The sequence below is a fragment of the Pinus tabuliformis genome, chromosome 3_1 (assembly GCF_031772625.1).
Source record: "Pinus tabuliformis cultivar Carrire ecotype Pingquan chromosome 3_1, CPIR1, whole genome shotgun sequence".
NCBI classification, from domain to species: Eukaryota; Viridiplantae; Streptophyta; class Pinopsida; order Pinales; family Pinaceae; genus Pinus; species Pinus tabuliformis.
Genome location: NC_142301.1, coordinates 457470183 through 457493970, shown reverse-complemented (window position 1 = coordinate 457493970; position 23788 = coordinate 457470183). Strand labels below are relative to the sequence as shown.

At 38.6% G+C, this 23788-nt stretch overlaps 1 protein-coding gene across 1 annotated transcript; it reads right to left on the bottom strand.

The window, feature by feature from the left end:
* Positions 1 to 15725: 15725 nt before the first annotated feature.
* Positions 15726 to 22084, bottom strand: LOC149187720 (fatty acyl-CoA reductase 2, chloroplastic-like). The gene is made up of 9 exons (XM_089412864.1): positions 21646 to 22084; positions 21455 to 21558; positions 19667 to 19866; positions 18429 to 18529; positions 18045 to 18288; positions 17741 to 17902; positions 17580 to 17661; positions 17107 to 17462; positions 15726 to 16241 (listed from the first exon to the last, which is right to left on the bottom strand). Exons 1-9 carry the CDS (start codon positions 22034 to 22036, stop codon positions 16055 to 16057), a joined length of 1827 nt encoding a protein of 608 aa, XP_089268990.1. The 5' UTR covers positions 22037 to 22084; the 3' UTR covers positions 15726 to 16054.
* Positions 22085 to 23788: the final 1704 nt, after the last annotated feature.

Here is a 23788-nt window from a genome sequence, read left to right as displayed (position 1 = left end):
TGGTAGTGTTAGGATTCCAAGAAACTTTCCTAGGTTGTAGCTCGGAGATGCCTGGTAACATATAAATTCAACTATTGTTGCAGGTTTAATGGAAGAAATGATGGTTTGGTTCAAGCCAGATAACCACTTCTACTTTGTTTCAGTCCATACATGCGTGAACACCCTCAGACTACAAGGCTTTAGAACAACAATGCTCATAGTTTTAGAGATTAGGTGAATATGGAGAATACTAACCACACCAGCAGATACACAAGACCATGTGATGGTCGGCTGCAACTAGTAAAGAAACTTGTAAATCTAATCTACTAATGCAAAGACAGGATGACAGCTCTCCTGCATTAGATAGAAAGAAACCTAGGAAACCTATTCAATGATGCATACAAGAATCTAACACAGAGATAAGATGACAATTATCTAATGCTAAACATCAAAAGCTCAAGAACACAACACATCAGGTACAAGCTTGACACTGACGGAAATGGAAAGTGAGCAATTAACAACAAAAGAAGCTTGTATTAGTTGAAAATGAAGACGGGATGCTGCAAGTGACAAAATATCTACAGTCTCCAAAAGTTGAACCTTACATCAAATGCCAACCCTGATTACATCTTGCTTCTGGATATTTATAGATTTACATTACAAGGGCACTTGGCATTTTTAGGCATGGAGGGGTCATAATTGACCACCAACTGCATTTAACTGCCTGATGGAGTCTCTAAACGTGTTTGCTTGCTTCAGTGGGTGAATCTGATCTGTTCAGGTGCTATGCTATCCTTTTAGAATGTTGGAGAGTTCGTACCGGTCGAGTCCATGACTGATAATTTTAGTTACAGGGTCATGCTATTTCCTTTCCCCTTTTTCCATGCTTACTATTAAATATGGTTGTTAGGCACTGGCTGTGACTGGTACTGGCAGTACTGGTCATCTCCTCCTTTGGGCAATAGAGAGGTCAAGGATGTGGAATGCATGGGCAAACAGATAGTCTAGATGAGAGGGAAGGACAACCGTCAGATCAGGAAAATGGACGACAGAGATGGCTTGACGGAGGCTATCGGCCGAGGTGGGAGCGGGATGAATCCGGGCCATTGGATCAGCAGCGGATAGATCGGACGGCCATCGGAAAGCGGAGTTTCGCAGGCGTTTAACAAGCGGGGCGGTTTGGTTGGAAGGTAAAGGTATTCATCGCACCGCTTTTGGGCACTAAGCGGTAAATGCCCGGGTCACGCGATTCCATTCAGTGATCGACACATAGCAGCGGATGAGAGAGAAAAACCGCTCTCATCGCACACTAACGCTCGATTATGTTGTTGGCGCGATGAGAGCGAAGACCGTCAGATCCTAGCAGAGATGATCTGACAGTGGGAAATGATTGAGCAGGTCGCTTTATTGGGTGCGACGGGAGCCATTGGATCGGCAGGGTGATCAACAGTGGAGATGAAGCGTGGTGAGTTATGAAAGTGCGAATACATATGGTAAGGTCTTATGGTAGGCTTGTGGTTTTGTGCTCAGGGCTAAGGCCAAAAGGGGCTTTGTCGGGTTTCAGAAGGCTTATTCAGGGAATGAGGAGGGTTTAGAGAAGAGTGAGATGAAGGAAGGAAGGAAACAACGACCAATGTGAGCCTCCTTTTGATCATAACCAAACGGACCATGATCCTCTCTGACCTTAAAAAGTCAGTGCTGCATAGCGGAGCTAACACTGGCTCCTTTTTGGGATGAAAGCCTCCCTGTGAGGTTTCAAGAACCGTAGACCACTGCCTTTCATACAAAAGCAAGATCAGTAATACTTCCTAGTGTTCCATTGGGCATGGAGTCTAATTAGGTCTACACTTAAAACTTGTAAAAAGAGCATATTTACAATGATGAGGTCTAAAGGCCTTAAACAATATAAATTTTCAGAAACCACCCATTGACTGGTCCATCAAAAACTATTTCTCCTTTCATACTTTGCAGCATGAAAGTGTTGTTTACCTGGACCTAATCGATGAGGAATGATCCTGTCCATAGAGCATTGAATTTACCAGGATCTCCTTGCCTTTCCTTCAGTGCATCCCATTGGAGAAAAAAGTTACCACACTCAGAATTGACCCTTTCTACCTTTATATGAAAGGTTTCTTTCTCTTGGTCAATGTGCATATCAGCCAATTCATCAAAGACTTGCAAAGACCAGTTGATTTGATACCTACCCCAAAAATTTTAGGGCATTTGACCTTATCAGGTAGATATGGTTTATATTTCACCCCCTATCTATATGCTCTCATCCTTGGATGTTTTTCGTGGAAGCTTTTGTACACCTGCTGAATAATAAGGGTTGTTGTGTACTCGACTGTCTCATTTGTGGCCTGAACAATTAATATAAATGGTGAATCAATGTATTCTTGCGTGGGGGACACAAAGACTTCAGCTACTCCTGTAGCTTTCTTAGAAAAAGCCTCGTCAAAGAAGGTGTCCCAAATCTGTGGGCCCTCTTCCTCTGTGATATGGCAAACTACCTTTTCAAGCTGTGTGGAGGTTAACTGGGTAGGCTTCATAATATCAAGACTGAGATTACCCATGTCAACCTTGGGCATTGAATTATGGTTGGCTCTAGTGCCTAGGGGGAAATTATGAGGGATTTTATCTTGAACAGACATAGGAACACAAGATGATGTGGAGCTGACTTCACATTTTTTGATCACTGCGCTGAGAATAACAAGTTGGTCAATTTTTAGATTTGCATAGTCAATGGAAGCTTAGATGATTTTGGGCTCAAGATCCTCAAGAATAAATTCCTTGAGGGACTCATTCTTCACTGGTTCAATCGGAGGCATGGATATTCTTGGCTTCTAAATTTCTGATTGAAAACTGAAAGAAGAAGGGGGATTTTTAAGGCCTCTTACCTCTATGGCTGGAACTTTGAGGATGATAGGAGCAACTGCTGGTTGTTTCTACTTATTAGCATGTTGTTCTGCAGGGGAAACAACTTTATGAGCAGGAGCTTCTTTGACATTATTCATTATAGATCTCAGATCATATTGGTGCTGATCGACAGTTTGTAGAATAGCTTCACCATTCCGCTCTTGGTTGATCTGACCATTGAATAATGACTTCTAATAGGCAGCTTTGGTTGAAAAAGGGGCACTGCCCTTGTATTCCATACCATGGATCTCATCATCTTCTTCAAACTGCTCTTCTTCCATGAATATATTTTGAAACGGGGTCTTCACGCTTTGGTCTTCATTGGTATCTTTGTTTCTTTGCAAAATCTGTAACTTCTCATTTTCTCTTCTAAATGGATTTGGATTTGGAAGAGTAAAGGTATTAGGAACCCTTGCTTTCCCTGAATACTGCTCAACCTTCAGCTTGGAGATTTCAGAAGCTAATGACTCTATCATCTTGGCCATTTTATCGATCTTGGGATCTGAAGATGATGAGTGCTCACCCCTTTACCTTCTTCTATCAGGATTACCTTTGAGTTTTTCTGCAGCCATGATATTGGATTCCACCTCCAAGGTTGCATCTTGCATTTCGGCTAGAGTAGCACATCTTCTTTCTCTTAATAGCAGGTAGAAATAAGAATCAAAGGCATTGGCATAAGTGAGTTTAGCAAAGGTGGGGGTAGGCTTCACTTCAGCTGGTATCTTGCTATACATCCGATTGAATCTTTTTTTAAAATCAGACAATGACTCCCCATTTTCCCTTCTGAGGTTACCAAATGCGGTATGGTAATATAGTAGATCTTTCTTATCTTCCCAATGATTTAAAAACACATCATCTAATGCTTCAATATCTGCTATAGACCTAGGGGTCAGCTATCTGAACCACTTTCTAGCCTCTCCATCAAGGCTTTGGACAAATACTCTCATCCACACATCATCTTCATTGATATCTAGGTTATCAAAATAGCTATAAAAAGACTCAAGGTGTTCTTTAGCTGTTACTCACTCTGTACCAGTGAACTTAGGCATGTATTTCTAATATTCTCTTACAGGGATGGCATTCAAAGGAACATGCAGGACCAGGGGTCCATACCTAGTAGTTATGATTCTTTCCATTTTGGTAGGCGCTTGTGGGCCTGCCATGACTAGTATAGATGGAATGGTGCTGGCAGTTTGGATAATAGAAAGCCGAGAAACAAATGACAGCGCTGAAGGAAACTGATGAGCTATAGGGGAGGTTTTCTCTAGACTGAGATCTAATGGGGAACTTATTGAACAAGGAGCTTTATGAATCTCTGGAAATATTTCTTCACTGGTAAAGCTAGGCTCTATATTTTCAACATGTACATGTTCAGTTACAAGCCCTTCTTGTAGAGATACATGAGATTGTTTAGGCTTACCTGATCCTGATTCTCATTTTTCGTGATAGTTTGCTTTGCTTGACAATCTTCTCAGGGTCAGGCACTCGGTCAGCTGGTGACTTCTGAGGATTTCTCTAAGTGTGTCTCACAAACTGAGCCAGAACTGTAATGTGGAGTCGCCAAGAGGTTCAGCCTCTAGTAGAGTCGCCAGATAGATGATTACAACCAATAATGTGTCTAGACTTTGTCTATCATCAAAGCTAGATCCGTGTCATTCTCCCAAGGAAGCTAAGCTTCAATCTCCTCTCCCTGGCAACGGCGCCAATTATGTTAGGATCCCAAGAAACTCTCCTAGGTTGTAGCTCGGAGATGCCTGATAACATATAAATTCAACTATTGTTGCAGGTTTAATGGAAGGAATGATGGTTTTGTTCAAGTCAGATAACCACTTCTACTTTGTTTCACTCTAGACATGCGTAAACACCCTCAGACGACAAGGCTTTAGACCACCAATTCTCACAATTTTAGAGATTAGGTGAATATGGAGAATACTAACCACACCAGCAGATACACAAGACCATGTGATGGTTAGTTGCAACTAGTAAAGCAACCTGTAAATCTAATCTACTAATGCAAATACATGATGACAACTCTTCTGCATTAGATAGAAAGAAACCTGGGCAACCTATTCAATGATGCATACAAGATTCTAACACAGAGATAAGATGACAGTTATCTAATGATAAATATCAAGAGGTACAAGCTTGAGACCGAGGGAAGTAGAAAGTGAGCAGTTAATAGCAAAATAAGCTTATATTAGCTGAAAATGAAGACAAGACGCTGCAAGTGACAAAATATCTACAGTCTCCAGAAGTTGAACCTTACATCAAATTCCAACCCTGATTACATCTTGCTTCTGGATATTTATAGATTTACATTACAATGGCACTTGGCAGTTTTAGGCATGGAGGGGTCATAATTGACCACCAACTGCATTTAACTGCCTGATGGAGCTCTGAACGTGTTTTCTTGCTTCAGTGGGTGAATCTGATCCGTTCAGATGCTGTGCTATCCTTTTAGGCTGTTGGAGAGTTCGTACTGGTGGAGTCCATGACTGATAATTTCAGTTACAGGGTCATGCTGCGTCCTTTCCCCTTTTTCCATGCTTACTGTTAAATATGGTTGTTGGGCACTAGCTGTGACTGATACTGGCAATACTGGTCATCTCCTTCTTTGGGCAACAGAGTGGTCAAGGAGGTGGAATTCATGGGCAAACGGACAGTCTAGATGAGAGGGAGGGACGACCATCAGATTGGGAAAATGGACGGTAGAGATGGCTCGGTGGAGGCTATCGGCCGAGGTGGGAGCGGGGTGAATCAGGGCCGTTGGATCGGCAGCGGATAGATCAGACGACCATCGGAAAGTGGAGTTGTGCGGGTGTTTAACAAGCGGGGTGGTTTGGTTGGGTGGTAAAGGTATTCATCACACCACTTTTGGGCACTAAGTAGTAAATGCCCGGGTCGCGCGATTCCATTCAGGGATCGACACATAGTAGCAGATGAGAGAGAAAAACCGCTCTCATCACATGCTAACACTCGATTAAGTTGTTGGTGCGATGAGAGCGAAGATCGTCAGATCCTAGCGGAGATGATCTGACGGTGGGAAATGATCGAGCGAGTCACTTTATCGGGTGCGACGAGAGCCATTGGATCAGTGGGGTGATCAACGGTGGAGATGAGGCGCAGTGAGTTATGAAAGTGCGAATACATATGGTAGGGTCTTATGGTAGGCTTGTGGTTTTGTGCTCGGGGCTAAGGCCCAAAGGGGCTTTGTCGGGTTTCGGAAGGCTTATTCAGGGAATGAGGAGGGTTTAGAGAAGAGTGAGATGAAGGAAGGAAGGAAACAACGACCAATGTGAGCCTCCCTTTGATCATAACCAGACGGACCATGATCCTCTCTAACCTTAAAAAGTCAGTGGTGCATAGCAGAGCTAACAGGTAGCAAGGGTGTGACAGTTGCAGTGAGTCAAGCAATGTGGATGAGAGGTTCTAACACATGGGAGTTGAGATGAGTGCACCCCTTGGCAACCTATAATAGTACTCGGATAGGAAGGGAACACACGGGCGAAGATGCATCACAAGCTCGAAATCAAGTTAGCTGGAAATCCAAAGTGATGGTTAAACCAGCAACACATTTCTGAAATATTCATACATACTCATACAAAATAGTCCATACATGCATGCGTAAGAAAGCAAATACATATGCTGTTTAGAGTAAACAAGGTAGCTGGAATGCAATACAACATATGCATGAAATGTGCTGGCTCTTATTATATAAAGAAGTGTAAGTTCCAGTGATACAATATAGCAATGTCCAACCACTAGCTCCAATAGTGGAACGTCACAGCCACATCCGCTTGCTCATCCAAAAATATGTACTAGCTCTGTACAGTGGAGAAGCCAAGGCGCGTTACAATACTTTCCAATCTTTCTCCAAGATAGTCTTATCAGAAGCTTGGCTGAACAAAAGCCTTTACAATGAGTTATGAGGTTTTATTTATAGCAAAGGGTGGGGTGACCCTTGAAATTCCCCTTTGTGACCGTTCATCTACCCTCATGATTCTTCATCTACTCTATGATTGTTACATCCAACTATTGACACTTGAACTTCCACTTGACATGACGTTAAATTACAATGCACATGTGCTCATGTGAGAACCAACTCTTTGAAATTCTTGTGATGGTGAAGGTGGTGCACTAATGCCAAGCTTGGTTGTCCGTGATGGTGTGCATGCACCCCATTGTGACAACTTGCCGAAGTGAACTCTTGCCTCCGTTGCATTGGTATGGCTCCTTCATCCAAGTCATCTGCTAACATGCGCATGGTCTTCTTGGGTGTATCTGAACTGGTGACACACTGATGCATAGTGTCCATGTTGATCTTCAAGTGTGTGTTGGTGGTCATGTGCATCAACTTTCCAAAGTACATGTTTAGCTCCAGTTGGACTAGCTTATTGTCTTCGCTTGGTGAGTGTGCTGAATGGGTCAGATCGCATGCATGCGCACAATGACATGCATGTTGTTGAATCCCTTGCATGCAACCAACAACACTGCTCACCATGTCTGCTTCGTGCTAGCTGCTAGATGGATCTTTAACTTGTACGGGCATAGTTTCATCCATGAATGTATGTTGCGCCCTTGTTGTTCATGTTCCTGCTGCACTCATTCACTTGTCTGTACATCTTCATGTTCTTTCTTGAGTTACTGCTTCAACACATGCAACTCCTTCTTTGTTCCATTCTCTGTCTTCGCGTGATCTTCATGTCGCGCCATCACCTCATAGCCCGAGTCCTCAAAGTTGCTTTCATCACTAGTGGATTTGTTTGAGCTTGCAATCTTGTTTCGCCTCTATGTTGTCAATACCCTTCCTCTCATGTTCGATGCATCCAGTGTGCTGACTTCAGTTGGTGTTCATGATGCTACTCATTGCTGCCATCATATCTTGATGTCCTTGTATACGAAAAGCTCGATATCTTCGTGAGTAGTCAAGTTCATAGACACTTGATCGACTGCATCCCCAAGTGTGCTCTGAATGGTGTTTTCGACTCTGCTCTCTTGAAACCATTTTATATGCACTACTCAGAGGCAGATGAACATCTGCAATACTTGGAGACATGGCAACACTCATGGAAATCAATTTGTCAGTCGAAAACAAAAATGAATTTGAAAACTAACTTGCAACATACCTGTGTGACTGATCATGAAGGTTGCGCAATTTCGGTTGGGAGGTCGGGAGATTGACTGCCAAGACTGTGCAAGGCAACGTCTGGGCTACTGGGAGACTGAATGACAGTTGGAACTGCGCAATGCAAAGTCCAATCTCGCTGCTGATTGTTGGAATTGCGCAATGCACAATCTCAGCTGGTAATGGCTGCAGACTCAGTGACTGCATTGCACAATTTTCTTGGCCAGCAGCCACTGTCCCTCAGGATTGTGGAAAGTAGGCCTGGGGAATAACTATTGGGCATAAATGCGCATTTCATGTTCTTTCTTGAGTTGCTGCTTCAAACATGCAACTCCGTCTTCTTTCCATTCTCTATCTTTGCGTGATCTTTATGTCGCACCGTCACCTCATAACCTGAGTCTCCAAAGTTGCTTTCATCACCAGTGGATCTGCTTGAGCTTACAACCTTGTTCTGCCTCTATGTTGTCAACAACCTTCCTCTCGTGTTTGCTGCATCCAGTGTGCTGCCCTCTGTTGGTGTTCATGATGCTGCTCGTTACGACGCTGCTACCGTCATATCTTGATGTTCTTGTCTACGAACAACTCGATGTCTTCGTGGGTAGGGAAGTTCATAAACACTTGATCGACTGCATCCCCAAGTGTGCTCTGAATGGTGTCTTCAACTCTGTTCTCTTGAAACCACTGCATCTGTGTTGTTGAGAGGCCGATGAAAACTTGCAATACCTGGAGACATGGCAACACTCATGGCAAGCAATCTGTTAGTCGAAAACCAAAATGAACTTGAGAACTGACTTGCAACATACCTGTGTGACTGATCATGAAGGTTACGCAATTTCAACCGGGAGGTCGGGAGACTGACTACCAAGAATGCGCAAGGCATAGTCTGAGCTACTGGGAGTCTGTCTGACCGCTGGAACTACGCAATGCACAGTCCAATATGGCTGTTGACTGCTGGAATTGCATAATGCCCAATCTCAGCCGGCAATCATTGTAGGCTCAGTGACTACGTTGTGTAATTTTTTGGGCCAACAGCCACTGTCCCTTAGGATTGCGTAGAGTATGCCTAGGAAACAGCTACTGGGCAGAAATGGGCATTTCTAGAGAGGATGGCAAAGCCTTCCCTCTCAGGATTGTGCAATGTTGTCTTAGTGAGACTCTTGGTGAGGTAGAGTCCGGGCCAAGGCTGCCCAGACTCGCTGACGAGCAACTGAAAGAAAATGTGAATACGAATGCATGGCGATACTAACTGTAAGGATAAGTGAATGATCGTGCATGAAAATAGTGAATGACAGATTCAAAAAATGGAACAACATGCATGTAGGTGAGGCGAGTCGCCGAATCGGCGACCGTTCGTGCAAAACAGTTTCATGCATGCGAAAACAGTGAGATAGCAATGAAAAATGAAACAGTGCTAGAACAAGCTATTATTTATCACAATGACAACAAGTGTTCATTGAAATCAAGCAAATAACATTCATACGAAGCGAAACACAAAAAGTGCTAAAAATGCAACACAAGTCATGGAAAGCGAGCTTACCACAAAACAAATGAGATGAGTGTGCCAACAACTCCTAGATTTGATGTCGGATGTTAGCGGTGCAAGTTTTATGTGAGGAATGAACTCTATGGCATCTGGTTGATGAGTTTTGATAACATCAAGGTTGTGACGCGCATGCCATAAATCTAGTGAAAGCGTCACTTGGTGGGAGGTTACTGAAATGATCCTTGCATGTAACCTCCAACTACTAAAAATAGATCCCTTAAACAAGGGATGTCTTTGTCTGCTGCCTTGGGAGAACCATCCCATGCATGCAAGTGAGTTTTCCTCATTCCAAGAGGGAACCGTTCAACTCAGCGACACATGCAAGAGATTACTCGACTGCTGAGAGAAAATGCACATTTGTGGTTGGGAGCTGCGTTGGCTGCCTAGGGAATTTGCACAATTTCTAGGTAGACTAACTGACTGCTGCCCATATTTGCACAAATTCTGGGCTGACAGCCCTGCTGGGGAAAATTGAGCAATTTTCACTGTGAGTGTTGACTGTCAGAATTGCGCAATTTTGGAGCCCAGTAGGCAGCGAGTCAAGATTGCGCAATTTCTGGAGGGAAGGTTTGTTGCCCTCCTCAATTGTGCAATTTCTTGGGGGCGCTGCTCGGCCTGCAGCTGGACCAAGTCCGGGTCATCAACCTGTGAGGGGAATGCATCGAGTTTTGATCGACTGGCTGCTTTTGTGTAAGAAAAAAACTGAAGCTTCTGTACTTGACGAAGAAAGACATGCTGCTATGAAAGTTGGAAGGGAGGCTTCAAAATGAAGCTAAGGAAAATTTTTTGAGGGTGGTTGTAGCCGCTACAACACATCCTACATCGTATCTAGGGGCATTTGGCACACTAAGCTCAACTTTTTCCAGGTAAGTCTGCTTTTCATGTCTTTTGCTGTTTTTCTGTCGCTTTTTGTATTTTGGCTTGTGTGAGTGTTGTTTGTTTGGTTTTGATGAACTCTTGCTGTCATTTTAATGCATGTTAGCTTGTAGAAGCATTGTTTTAAAATTTTCATTGCATCTCACTACTGTCGCATGTATGACATTGCTTCTCCATTGACGGTCGTCATTGCGGCGACTCGCTTTACACACTTGCTTGTTTTCCCGTTCTCTGAATCTTTCACTCACTGTTTGCATGCATGATAATTCACTATTGTTTTCACTCAGCTTCTCCATGTATTTAGACTTTTCATGTTTTTAGTCACCTGTTGGCGGGTCTGGCCTGCGTTGGCCCAGACCTTGACTTGGTCGGCTTAAAATGCACATTTCTGAGAGTGAAGGCTCTGCGTTACTCCAAGAAATTGTGTAAAGGTGGCCCAACACTGGCCCCTATGCTTTTTCTGCGCAATTATGAGATGCAGTGCCATGCTTGCCCCAGGAATTGCGCAAATGCAATTTGATGGTTGCAATCATTGTTGACTGAAACTACACATTGCGCAGTTTTAGTCCTCAACAGACCAAGCTGGACTGTGCCTTGCGTAGTTTCAACAGTCAGTCAACCCATTGACGGTCTAGATTGTGCTTTGTGCAATTTTGGCAGTTAGTCTCCCAGCCTCCCAGTGAAAATTGCGCAATCTTTCCAGTGAGTGACCTAGGTGTGTTGTATGTCAGTGCTTAAGTTGTTTTGGTTTTCAGCTGATAGATTTCTTTCCATTAGTGTTGCTCTGCCTCCAAGTATAATAGGTGTTCGTTTGTCTCTCAGTAGTACATGTACAATGACCTCCAAGAGAGCAAGGTCAAAGGACATCGTCGAGAGCGCAACTGGAGGTGTAGTTGAGCAAGTGTCTATGAGTTTGCCTATCTATGGAGACACTAAGTTGTTCATAGAAAAATATATCAAGATGAAATGGAAGGACATCAATGACACCTTCTCGAGCACATTTGAGGAAAATTTGGAAGACCGTCGGGTCTATGTCGACATACACAAGTTTGGCTTGTACCAGATTGCATGCAGGTATCCCGCGTTTCCATGCGTGGACATGATCCAATGGATTGTCTCGCATATTGATCTAGAGACGATGGTGTTGAGAAGTGTCAGTAGAACCCAACTTGCTATCTTCAGGGCGAAGGACTTTCAGGAGATGTATCACTTGCCACAGATGGTGATCATGATGGATACACCCTTCACCAGACCTAGCAGTAGTGTGAACTCAAGAGACATCTTGAAGAGCTAGGTGAAAGAGCCATCTAAAAGTTCAGGACAACAACCAACTAGGTTTACAAGACAAGGATACTGCAGAAGGAATATCAGATTTTGGTCATCTTTGCATGCTTCTTATATGGCTAAGAGAGCACAGAGACCTTCCCGCAAAAATGGGTGATTGTGTTGGATCAACTAGCAAGCGAAGGAAGACCTTGCAACTGGTCTGACATGTTGGCTCTCAAGTTGAAGGAACAGGTAACAGAAGCTCCACATCCGCCCAAGGGACGACAAGCAAAGCTATACATGTCTGCTTACATACTTGATGCAGTTTGTGCCCGTCAACAGTTCCTAGGCTTGGGTTGGGCATGGGCACCTTCATAAACCTCTATGCACACTTATTGCAAGTTGTTTTTCAAATGCAGCTTTCGTGGAGTTATCATACCACTTCGTCACCCCAATGTACAAAATGATATTTGAGTAGGATCCACCTTGCATGTCGCAAGTAGCAATGGAGGCATTGACCGACATAACAAATTGGTATGCCTCATCCCTTGGCACCTTCATACGGATGTACAACGCGAAGAAGGATCTGCATGTTTTAATGAAGTTTGCCATGGATAAGCTTGTCATGCAAGAAGTGTCATATCACACATCTCGACAGGGTTGTCAGTGAGACTTCACAGGAAGTAGAAGGCACCTTAGATCGCTCTTCCTTTGCAGATCGAGTTGTACGAGATCCAAAATCTCAAGCATGTTGAGGCCGAGACGGAGGAATTCAAGAGATTCACCTTCAGCACCAGAAGTTTCAATCTGTATGACCTACATTGCTTAGTGAAGGACCATTGTGCGAGAGTGCAACATCCTTGGATCCACGGGGCGTGTCATTGGCCTGAGGAGGACCAATGGAGATACTGCTATCACTTCTTAAGGCTCAATGAACTGGTCAGCATAGCTATAGAATGGTTAGCAAAGCAGAAGAAAGCGGCATCTCAGAGACCAGCATCATCAGCAGTAACAGAGGGTAGCAGACTTGCATGTGAAAAAGGAAAGAGGAAGGTTGTTGACAATGCAAAGGTAGAGCAAAGTTTCAAATTCAAAGGAGATCCACTTGTGTTGAAAGCAACTTTGGAGATTGAGGCTTAAAGGTGACAACACAATAGAAGGATCGCGCAAAGGTAAACAGAGCAGGAACTCAGGGAAGAACAAGAGCTTTGCAGAAGAGAGAAGGAAGTGTAATAGGAACAGGGATAATAGGCGGCGCAACATGCACAAAATGATGAAATTGCACCTATACAAGTTATTGACTCATCTGAGTAGCTGGCAGATAGCAGAGAGGGTGAGCTGTCATAGAAGCAAGACTTGACTCAAGGGATTGAACAAATGTTTGAGCATATGGGCGCGGATATGGTTTAGCCAGAGTCTAATCAGGATATTGAACTCATGCCTCAAAACCATGAGGTCACCCCATCGACATCACCAGATCTGGAAGCAAAGTAGGTCCCAAGCGATCAAGGAGACACAAAAATCCTTGAAGACAATCCAGAGGCAGAGATGCATAACATATCTTTCAAACAGTCAACACAGAGTTGTGCAATAGCGCAGAGTGCCTACTCTAGATGTACATGTATTTCGTCCACAGTTTGAAGAGCGAGTGATCGTATCCGATGTGCACAAACATCCAGCTGCATTAGCCGATGCTACCAAAGCATATGTCATAGCACCAACTCGAGTGTTAGATTCTTGATAGCTAAGAACAAGCGCATGGCTAAGGAGTTGCAAGCGGCCAAGCAGGGAGGAGAGAAAGTTACAGCTTCTGCCAGAGCAAAGTTGAGGAGAGCGATACTAGATGAAGTATTGTCTCTTGAGACAATCATGTGGAGGTTGTACTCTAGATTCGTCATTGTGCATAAGTCATTTGTCCATTTCAACAGTTGGAAATAGTGATGTGCTAGGAGAGCACACTTCTTGTCAGATTTGTACACTGTTGTTGATCACATGCAAACATGGACAATGAGGTACAAAAGAGCCCCATTGCACTTGCCAAAGATGATGAAGCCAAAGGCGATAGAGTTGAAGGAACACATCCGTAGTCAAATTCGGAACTATGAGGAACTCTCGCAGTTCATCACTAGTTTGCAGGCTTCACATGCGCGTGTGTTCAGGAGCATGGATGTCATTGTGCGCACACATGCGATCCCATCCATTGGAACTCATCGAGGTGAAGTCAAATAACCAAGTCTAACTATAGATGGACATGTACTTTGATCTGTTGATGTGCATAGCCACCAACGCAAACTTGGAGAACAACGCAGACACTATGCACCAGTATGCCGTTGGTTCGACTGCACTCGAGACTATGATGCACATGTTATCAGATGAGTTGGACAGAGGTGCCAAATCAGTGTACCTGGATGCAACGGAGGCAAGAGTTCTCTTTCAGAAGGATGTCACAATAGAGAACGCGGACACCATAAAAAACTACCAAGTTTCGCATCAGTTCGCCATCGTCAATCATCACGAGGATGTTGAAGAGTTTGTCTTCCGAGAGTTGTTTGAGTCTTAGTGATGTCTTGCATGGCTTACTCAAGCCTATTGCCTCACATGGGTACATGATCATATTGCAATGTGAACACGCTGTACAAGTGAAAGACCAAGTGTCAATAGTAGAATGTAATATTCATGTAGTAGTTGAAGAGTCATGAAGGTAGGTGAAGAGTCACAAAGGAGAATGTCAAAGGTCACCCCCCCTTTGCTATTTATAGAACCTCATAACTCATTGTACAAGATTTTGGGAGCCAAACTTCATATAAGTGTAACTTAGAGAAAGCTTAGATTGTATTGTAACAAGCCTTGGCTTCTCCACAGTGCAGAGCTAGTACATCTCTTTGGAGGAGCAGGGGGCAATGATTGTAATGTTCCACTATCAGGGGCTAATGGAAGTCATGGTTGTATGTATGATTGGATCTTTCACTCTTTTAATATAACAAAACCAACATGTTTCATGCATATGTTGTTATTGTATTTCGGTTATCCTGGTTACTTTAACGATGTATGTAGTTGTTATTTATGCATGTATGTATGGACTATTCCATATGTGTTTGTATGAATCATATCGAAACGTGTTGTTAAAATAGTCCATCACTTTGGATCATCAACTATCCTACTTTCCATCTCGTGATGTCTTTCTGCTTGTGTGTTCCCTTTCAAGTTGCGTGCTATCACAGGTTTGTAAGTGGCGCAGTCACTCCCCCTTCCGTGTGTTAGAGTCTTTCATGCACCTTCCTTGATTTGTTGGAAGGTCACACCCTTGCTACCAACAATGACATCTTACTTACCTCTGTGCGCAACTGCGGTCAAGGCGATGCCATACTAACCACTGTTGGGACTCCTACTCCAAATGGTTTGAGGTCTAGTTGGGACTTCTTACCGGGGAGATCCCCTGACATGTTGGCGAGTCTAGCACCGTCAACAGAGACATTAGGTTGACCTACATTTTCCTCATAATTTTTTCTTTATTTCAGTTGTCCGTGTCTCATCCTCTCTAGCCTTCTCATGCACTTCATCTTCATCTATTCATAGCCCAAAAGCTAAATCCTTGCCATTTCTTTAATATTTTTTAGGAGTACAACTTGGAGATCAAGCCCTTGCATTTTTATAATGTTCACGAGGTAAAATTGGTATATTTTATCCAATCATATCTCATTTTTCATATATATATGATTTATTTTTTAATATTTTTTCAAAAAATAAATTGACAAATGTAATTTAAAAAGATACTTAACACAATAATAAAACATTGCACAATTCATTCAAAAATACAATCTAACTATTTAAATTTATTGTCATTTTCACCAAAATTCAATATTAATTGTTTTAAATAAATTGTAAATTTTTATCACTAAAAGTACATTAGTAAGTATATAAATTTAGCATTAAATAAAAAAACACCAACAAGATTAACTAATCTAAACTTTAAAAACTACCTTAAAACATTTTTTAGACCTAAACACAATAACAAAAACATTAAACATTCGAAATATCTACCACATTTGCCAAACTATTTAATTTTCTGAACACTTCGACTGAACTTGAACACCAACAAATGATGGTGGGTAGAACAAGACAGCTGTAATAGCTATAATACATCAAACACTACGTCTCTTCCTTTCTGTGTGGGGTTTGGTAGCCAAATATGACTACAAATTGAAAACAAAACATACGACATACGACTAAATAGTAGAGGCTTATGGAAAATTACAGCGTTCCTAATCTGCCACAGAGACTTAAATGGCATGTTCTAGAACCATGAGAGGGAACATCATGGTGCGAAACATAAATTAATTATTGAATCACTAGCCAGAGATATTTGTCAGGCGTTTTCCTGCACCACGTCCTTTCAGGACATGTTGGCGAAGCCCGTGCATATGAATATTTCCAAAGTAATTTCTCCACTCGATATTCTTAACATCAAATCCGAAATTCTCTTTTTCCTCTTCACAAAGCCCCTGGAACAACTTCTCCAAATTTGAGGTATCAAATCTGTAAAAATAAAAACATGTTAATTCCATTGATGGGAAAAAAATTACAGCAGTTTTTAATTTTATTGTAAATTTCTATAATATTTCGGAATTTAATAAATAAAATTAAAATTCAATAATTGATTTTTTTTTTAATTATAAGATTTTAAAATATTTTTAAATTCTATATTAAAGTTAATTTTAGTTAGAAAGTATTAGTCCTTGGTATTTTTTTTATAAATATTATCTATTTATGTTAAAATATTTAAAATCTATGATAAAGTTAATTTTAGTTAAAAGTATTAGTTTTAGTATTCTTAAATCTGTAAGAATTTGTGTCTATTTATCTGTCAAAAGTGTAAGATATAAAGGCTCTTAATTTTATTACAGATTTTAAAGAATATTTTGTAAATATTATAAATCTGAGTAAAGTCAATTTTTTTTTTAACATTTTTAAAATATTGTCAAATTTACAATCAAAATAAGAATAACTTTAGTTTAAGAAGTCTATAGCAGGCAGGCCAGGGAGTATGCTCTAAAAATGTTTTTGTTTTGGTTAAAAGTTTGTCTTGGCTAAGAAATTGTTTCTGTTTGGCCAAGAGCTTGTCTTGGCTAAGAGCTTGTCTCCGTCATACCTAAGGAAACAGCTTAACCCCTAAGACTTCTTTAGATTAATCCTTAATGCCGATAGACATCTGGCAAGAGCAAAAGCATAGCCCTTAGGGATCACCACCGGGTTATTCTAGGTGGCCTGGTTTTCCTGAATAAAGATAATGAGTCAACCTGATATCCTAATTAGTAGCTAGAGATTGCTGTCTTCACTGCTAGTTTGACAACTAAATTATGATTGATTTTTCCAAAAAAAAATCATATTTTTGATGATTCACCTTGCTTGGTAAAAAAGGTACGGTTCGTAAATCCCGACCATGTATTTCGATTTGTCAAGTGATCTCAGAGAAATGCTTTTCTGCCTTGGCGACATGTTTTCAGCAGCGTCCAATGCTTGACCACAGAAGTGCTCCATTGATGAAAGGCAGTTCATTTCTTTCAGCAACGTTATTGGCTTTCCGTTCTTATCAAAGAAGGGATTACATCTGAAATGCTCAAATATTATGTTCATGATGTCTTGGAATCTTATAGGATTTGCCGTGGAAGAAGCAGCGTGATAGACTTTTAGGCCAGGCTTTCCAGCATGTTTAGTTATGGCTGCCAAAGTTGCATTCACAACCATGTCGACAGGCACCTGCAATCTCAACCTCAGCATTAAGATATTTAAGAAAAATTATCATCTCAAAATACTATGAAAGGGTTTGATGATGAAATATATTTTCACTTTGTGCTATAGCCTATAATTACTAACCACATCGAGCAGATTATCTGGATCGGCCAAGCAGCAAGATAGTTGACCTTTTCCAAAGTGGGTGAAGATTGGATCAAGCATTCTGCAATCAGATTTTCAATTTTCAACTCCTGTTATACAATACAGATAATTGATGAGATCCCACAAATGATTTTACTTACCGATGGCCTTCTATCCATCCAGGAAAAGGCTGACTGTATGAACTTTCGATAACACTAGGACGAACAATAACTACAGGCAAATCATCGCTCTCATTATTTATTAGCATCTCAGCCATTGCCTTTGTGAAAGAATAAGTATCATGCCACCCGTATGCTCTTGCCCTGAATAATTTAATTTTCAAGCACTTCAGATGTTGTAGCAATACAGGTTAACCTTAATAGAGATTAATGCAAAGCTACGTGTCAAGAACACAAAATGATATAATAGGGTCAAAATCCAGCATTAATAGGAATCTAATGGCACCTTTCAATGCCCAAATCTTTCATCTTTTGAGCAATTTTCTTTTGAGAATGTAGTCCCTTGTTCACCTTGTTGTTTGGAAAATTCGAAAACTCAGTCTCAAATGTTTCGAGAGCTTTCTTTGCTAAATTAAATTCAGCCTGGATATTCAAAGGTGGAGCAGATTCTGCTTTCTCTTTAGCTATACTGTACCCCATCTGTAAAGGCTTCTCTAGTGCTCGACCCTGTCTTTGCCCGTTTACATATGCTGGAGTGAGAAAAACTTATGTTCAATGAACAAAAAGTAAATAATAAAATGTAAAAACTTTTGAGTTAAGGAAACCAAGCACAACTCTAATACACAATTCAGCAGAAATATTAGGCGAGCAACGATGTGATAATGGTTACCAGTAGACAGGTGCATAAAAAGTTGGACTCTCTTGCAGCGTTTACCAAATTCCAAAAGACGATAAACTCCTTTTGTGTTGGTTTCCAGAGCTACGTCATACCTGTAACATAGAATATTGATTGTAAGTGATATTTATATTTAGCAAGTAGATATTACATTTTTAATTTGGCTATAGATTTTGGAATATTTAGAAAATGGTTTTGTTTGTGAATTTTTGTAGGCCTTTTAAAATGGCTAGAATTTGTTTGGTTGTTGTTGTTTTTTTAATTTTTTTTTAATTGTTACTAAGAGTGTTTGAATTTTGTTATTTTATAGTGAAAATGAATTTAACATTATCAAAAATTTCTGGATATCTAAAATCTTGAAATTTGATAGTTATAACTTTTAGTTCCAAAAATTTCTGTAACAATGTATCAAAATCCTGTTGGAATTTGGGTTATAACTTATTAGTGAAACTGATACCTAGTTAGATTTTTTTTTTATTTTCTTTACAAAATTTGATGCATACAAATAAAGTCAATTGTATTTAACTCATATCACTTCATATTTAGTAAATATTCTAGAATCTACAATTACAATAATTCCACACTATTACCATTTTATTTTTACAATTTAATTTTAATCTTTTTTTTCCTATAACTAAAAAAATGATACTCACATATCTTTCATATTTCCTAAATATTCTAGAATCTACAATTAAATAATTACACAATAATACCATTTCATTTTTACAACTTTTTTGATCTTCTTTTATTTATATAATTAAAAAAAATAAATAACTAAGGATCTACTCTACTATAATGTTTATACTAAAAAATTAAATTAATGATTTTTTATTTTAATAAGAATTTCACATATATATAACTTAATCAAATTAAAATTATTGATATATAATAAATTGAAATTCTATATATATATATATATTTAACGTATATAATATATAAGATATTTTTGACTATTGAAAATAAGTAGCTTGCCAATAAGTATTAAATGAACTGCGACGTGATTGTATATATTTATAGTTAAATCACTGACATACCAGTTAAATAACTAACATATCAGTTATTCAATAACAAACCTATACAACCTAACTCATTTAATGCCCATTAGCCAATTATATATTTGTTGCTGTTTCTGACTGCACAAAACTATAGGACACCTTTCCCAACGTGATGCTTATGTTCATTGTTTTCTAATACATCAACATCAAAGTATTTAAAGAGAGACACACAAACACCTTTCATCAAATGTTGTATTGGCCGCTGAACTGACAACGATGTCGACTTCGTTTATGAGCACATCGGCTATCTCCTCCTTTATTCCAAGATTAAGTTGAGTCATATCACCAGCTACAGGGACCAGTTTTGTCAACATGAATTTATGGAATTCATTGCCATATTTTTCACGTAAACCCTTGAACAATTCCGTGTCAAAAACCTGAAAAACAGAATCATTAGAAAGAGATCACAGTACTCATCGGCATCGCTTATTTTGATAACAAAATTATTCATTGGTATCCAAAGTTATAGTTTTCCAATAGATATTTTTAACGAGTGCTCGGTCATTATAAATTATGTAATGGAATTTTAAAATTTTATAAAAGGTTAGTTATAAAAGTTATTGATTGAGTTTTTTTCATTTGAATTAATAGTCAGTATTTTTTTTTAATTTAACTTAAAGTTAATTATAACTTAAAGTTAATTTTGTGGTGGGAAGATGTATCTCACGAAGAGATCTCGTTACAAAGTTTATTATTAGTTTTATAATAAAGTTTTCAAATAACTTAAATTTATAATTAATTAATAGTTTTTTTGTTTGTTAAGTTGTGTGAGTCCTAAGATAATCTCATAGTTAATTCTGGCTTGAGAAATCATGACCCAGAGGCATCTAAATCCTCAAAATCACCTTAGGATTACACCATGTGTAGCCCACACCAACCATCAACATGGCTAGATTTTTACCCACAAACCTTTACTTCACAGAGTGTCTTAACAATACACTCTATCACTACTTAGTCTACTCTCAATAGACTATAATTAATTAAATCTATAATCGAATTTATAATTAGATTTTTAACTACAAAATTTATAATTAAATTTATAATAAAACTTATAATTAGATTTTTAACTACAAAATTTATAATTAAATTTATAATAAAACGTTCACATAAATTTAATTTATGATCAAATTTGAAAGGAGCGATAACATAATATCCCATCTTTAATATTTTAAAATAAAAAAAATATTGACCATCTAAAAAATAAATTAATAAAAAAATCAATCTTTATATAATTTTATTTAATTAACTTTTTAATGAAAATAATTATTTATTTTTAATTAACTTTTAATGAAAATAATTATTTATTAATTTTTTTTTAAAGATCTAATAAATTTAGAAAACTTTTTCAAAACTTTCAAACTAATATTAATATTATTTAGTTATAAAATTGTGAATTTCTAATTAAAAGGTGAAATTGCTTTTCATTTAAAATTAAAGCTGGCCCCACCTAAAGACCTAAAGTCCACTTGAAAGAATAAAAACACATTCTATATAAATGTCTCACGCTGTCTCACTCTAGATCATTATTACTAGTACTAATTACATTTTCAATGAATAAAATCTATACCTTTATTGCATAATTTAATTCGTTTTATTACGGACATTTTGAGTTTCTTATCAAATTCTCAATTCTAAGATTTAAGACCTCTTGTCTACATCAATAACTCTACAGCTAAGAAGACCAGACCAGTAAAGTACGAGATCAGAAAATAAAGCTCTGGTTAATCTCAAACATACTCCATATCATTACTGCAAAATTCAATCAATACATTTTAAGTACCTTATCAAGTTCTCAAATCTACGTTTAAGAGCCCTTTGTCTACATCAATAATTGTACTGCTAATAGCCAATAAGAGCAGTAAAGTATTAGATCCGAAAAATCAGCTATGGTTAATCTCAAACATACTCCACTCCACCAGCAGAGAGAACATGTCAAATTCAGGAGTCCAGGCTATATAATCTTACCTCATTCTTCAATCTTTTTAATGCAGAGGCGGAATCTTCAGCTCTGATTATCAGAAACAGCTTTCCTACTTCTGGTTGCATCCTTAATATTTTCTCTATCAGCACTGGAATGTATAAAACGCATAAGGTCTACTATACAACTGCTAGTAAAAGTTAAGAAGAAATAATAACCTAAGTAAGCTGTCCCTTACCTTTTGCAACAAAACCAGTGACACCTGTGATGAGAAAGTTCTTGTCCTTCATAAAATCTACAATTCCAAGACCCTTCACTGGAGGCATATTGACAGAGGTGCTTTTTGTAGCAATGCTCTCCATTATTGCACTGCTACTTGCTGCCTCCACTACACCATTTGATCTTCTTGCAACTGAGAACAAAGTGCCTTCAGAAGTGCAGGAAGTTCTTGATTTCTTGCATCCCCGATATGCTTTCTTGGGGCCGCTTGGTACAAAGTTGGAGAAAGGCCGAGAGAAGGGCCTAGTCTTCTTGATTGGGAGGAGCAATTCTGAATTCTTGTCCAAATAATTAGCAAACGAAAAGTCCAGAGAATTCTTTAGATGCAGGGCTACTTGTGATGTGGCCATGACTGCGTCGGGGCTTTTGCAGAACACTGGGAGCTGTTAAGCAACTGCGAGAAGATATATGTAAGGAAAGTGCATTTAATTCCAGAGCTTGTTAGTAGTTCACATATATTAAAAAGCCGATAAATGCATTTACCGATCACCATGTAGTTGGTAATGGTCTAATCTTTTGTCAGACTCTATACAAGTCGAATTGAATACTATACAACTACCAGAAAAACCCTTTTACGTATCTAATAAAGTCATATACTATTTCCAATCTGCTGTAATTTAATTGTTTTAAGTTTTGGAGTTTTATTTAGATTTTTTGGGATAAAATTTAAATTTATTAAAAAAATGGTATGAATTTGATAAATTATAAATTTGAGTGGTGAATTTTAAGCAATTTAAAAAAATTATATATTAGTTTTAATTTATTTGTTTTAAATTTTGGAGTTTTATTTAAATTTTTATACTCACATTTAAATTTATTAAAATTTGATGAATTCCAAATTTGAATTATAAACTTTGAACGATCCAAATATTTTAAAAATTCTAAATCTTCTTAAATACTGAATTTATTTATACATATAACTTCTGAACACTCAGAACATCACAATCTGAGGTAAAGTAAAAGAAAAAAGATCAGATTTTCTGCAATGGTGTTTTTCTACCGAAGTATTTTCACCCTTGCACGGCGCCCACCATTATCCCGCTGAACTAAATAACCATTAACACTAATACTCAAGCGAATCTCTTCCTGGGACCACCATAACATGCACGTTATATATCATCGCCAACTTTTCCTATAGACAGATAAGATTTTCATATAGACAGGTAAGATTTCCGCCATGGTGTTTTTCCACCGAAGTATCTTCACCCTTGGAGGACGCCCACCATTATTCGGCTGAAGTAAATAACCATTAATACAAATACAGTGGAAGGTGTGGTTGACGCGCATCTAGAAGACGCGTGTCAGTGTTGTGGTGAAGTAGATAGGGGCAACAACTAACACAAATACTCAACCGAATCTCTCTCCGGGGTCACCATGACGTGCACGCCGGAAGACCACAAGATATATATCATTGCCCATTTTTCTGTAAATGAAGTCCATGGTCCATCTTCCCAGAGTATTTACTTTTTGTAAATGAAGTCCGTGGTCATCTTTCCAGAGTTTTTTTTTTGGGTTAAGAGTTGTTTTTACTGTGATTTTTTTAAATTTTGATTTGTGTTATTCAAATAGATTTTTTTGACTATTCTAAAATTTTTAGGGCATTTTGATTGTGCACCAGTTAACTATTAAGTTGTGATTTTTCTAAATTCTTGTTGAATTTTAGAGAAATTAGACCCATCAAAAATTTTTCCAAAAAATCTCACTAAAATAACTGGCTTTTTGTTACAGATAGAATGTTCTAATTATTAGATGTTTTGAAGTGTTTTTGTTAAATAGATAAATTTTAAAATTTTTGAAAAATGAAATTATATTATTTTGTTATTTAAATATTTTTATAAATAAATTTAAATTAGTAAAAAAATTGAAACCGGTAATTTAATGAGGTCATAATTTTGATGAGAAAATTATAGAAATTTTAATAAAATTTTGAAAAAAAAAACCAGTAAAATTTAAACTCCCCAAAATTCTTAATAATATTAAATCTATTTCCACCCAAAAAAAACTTCAAACACTTACATTTTTTTAACCTCAATAAACAACTCCATTAATTTTACAAACATTAATTTATGTAAAATTAACTAATAAAAATAATGATTCCAACT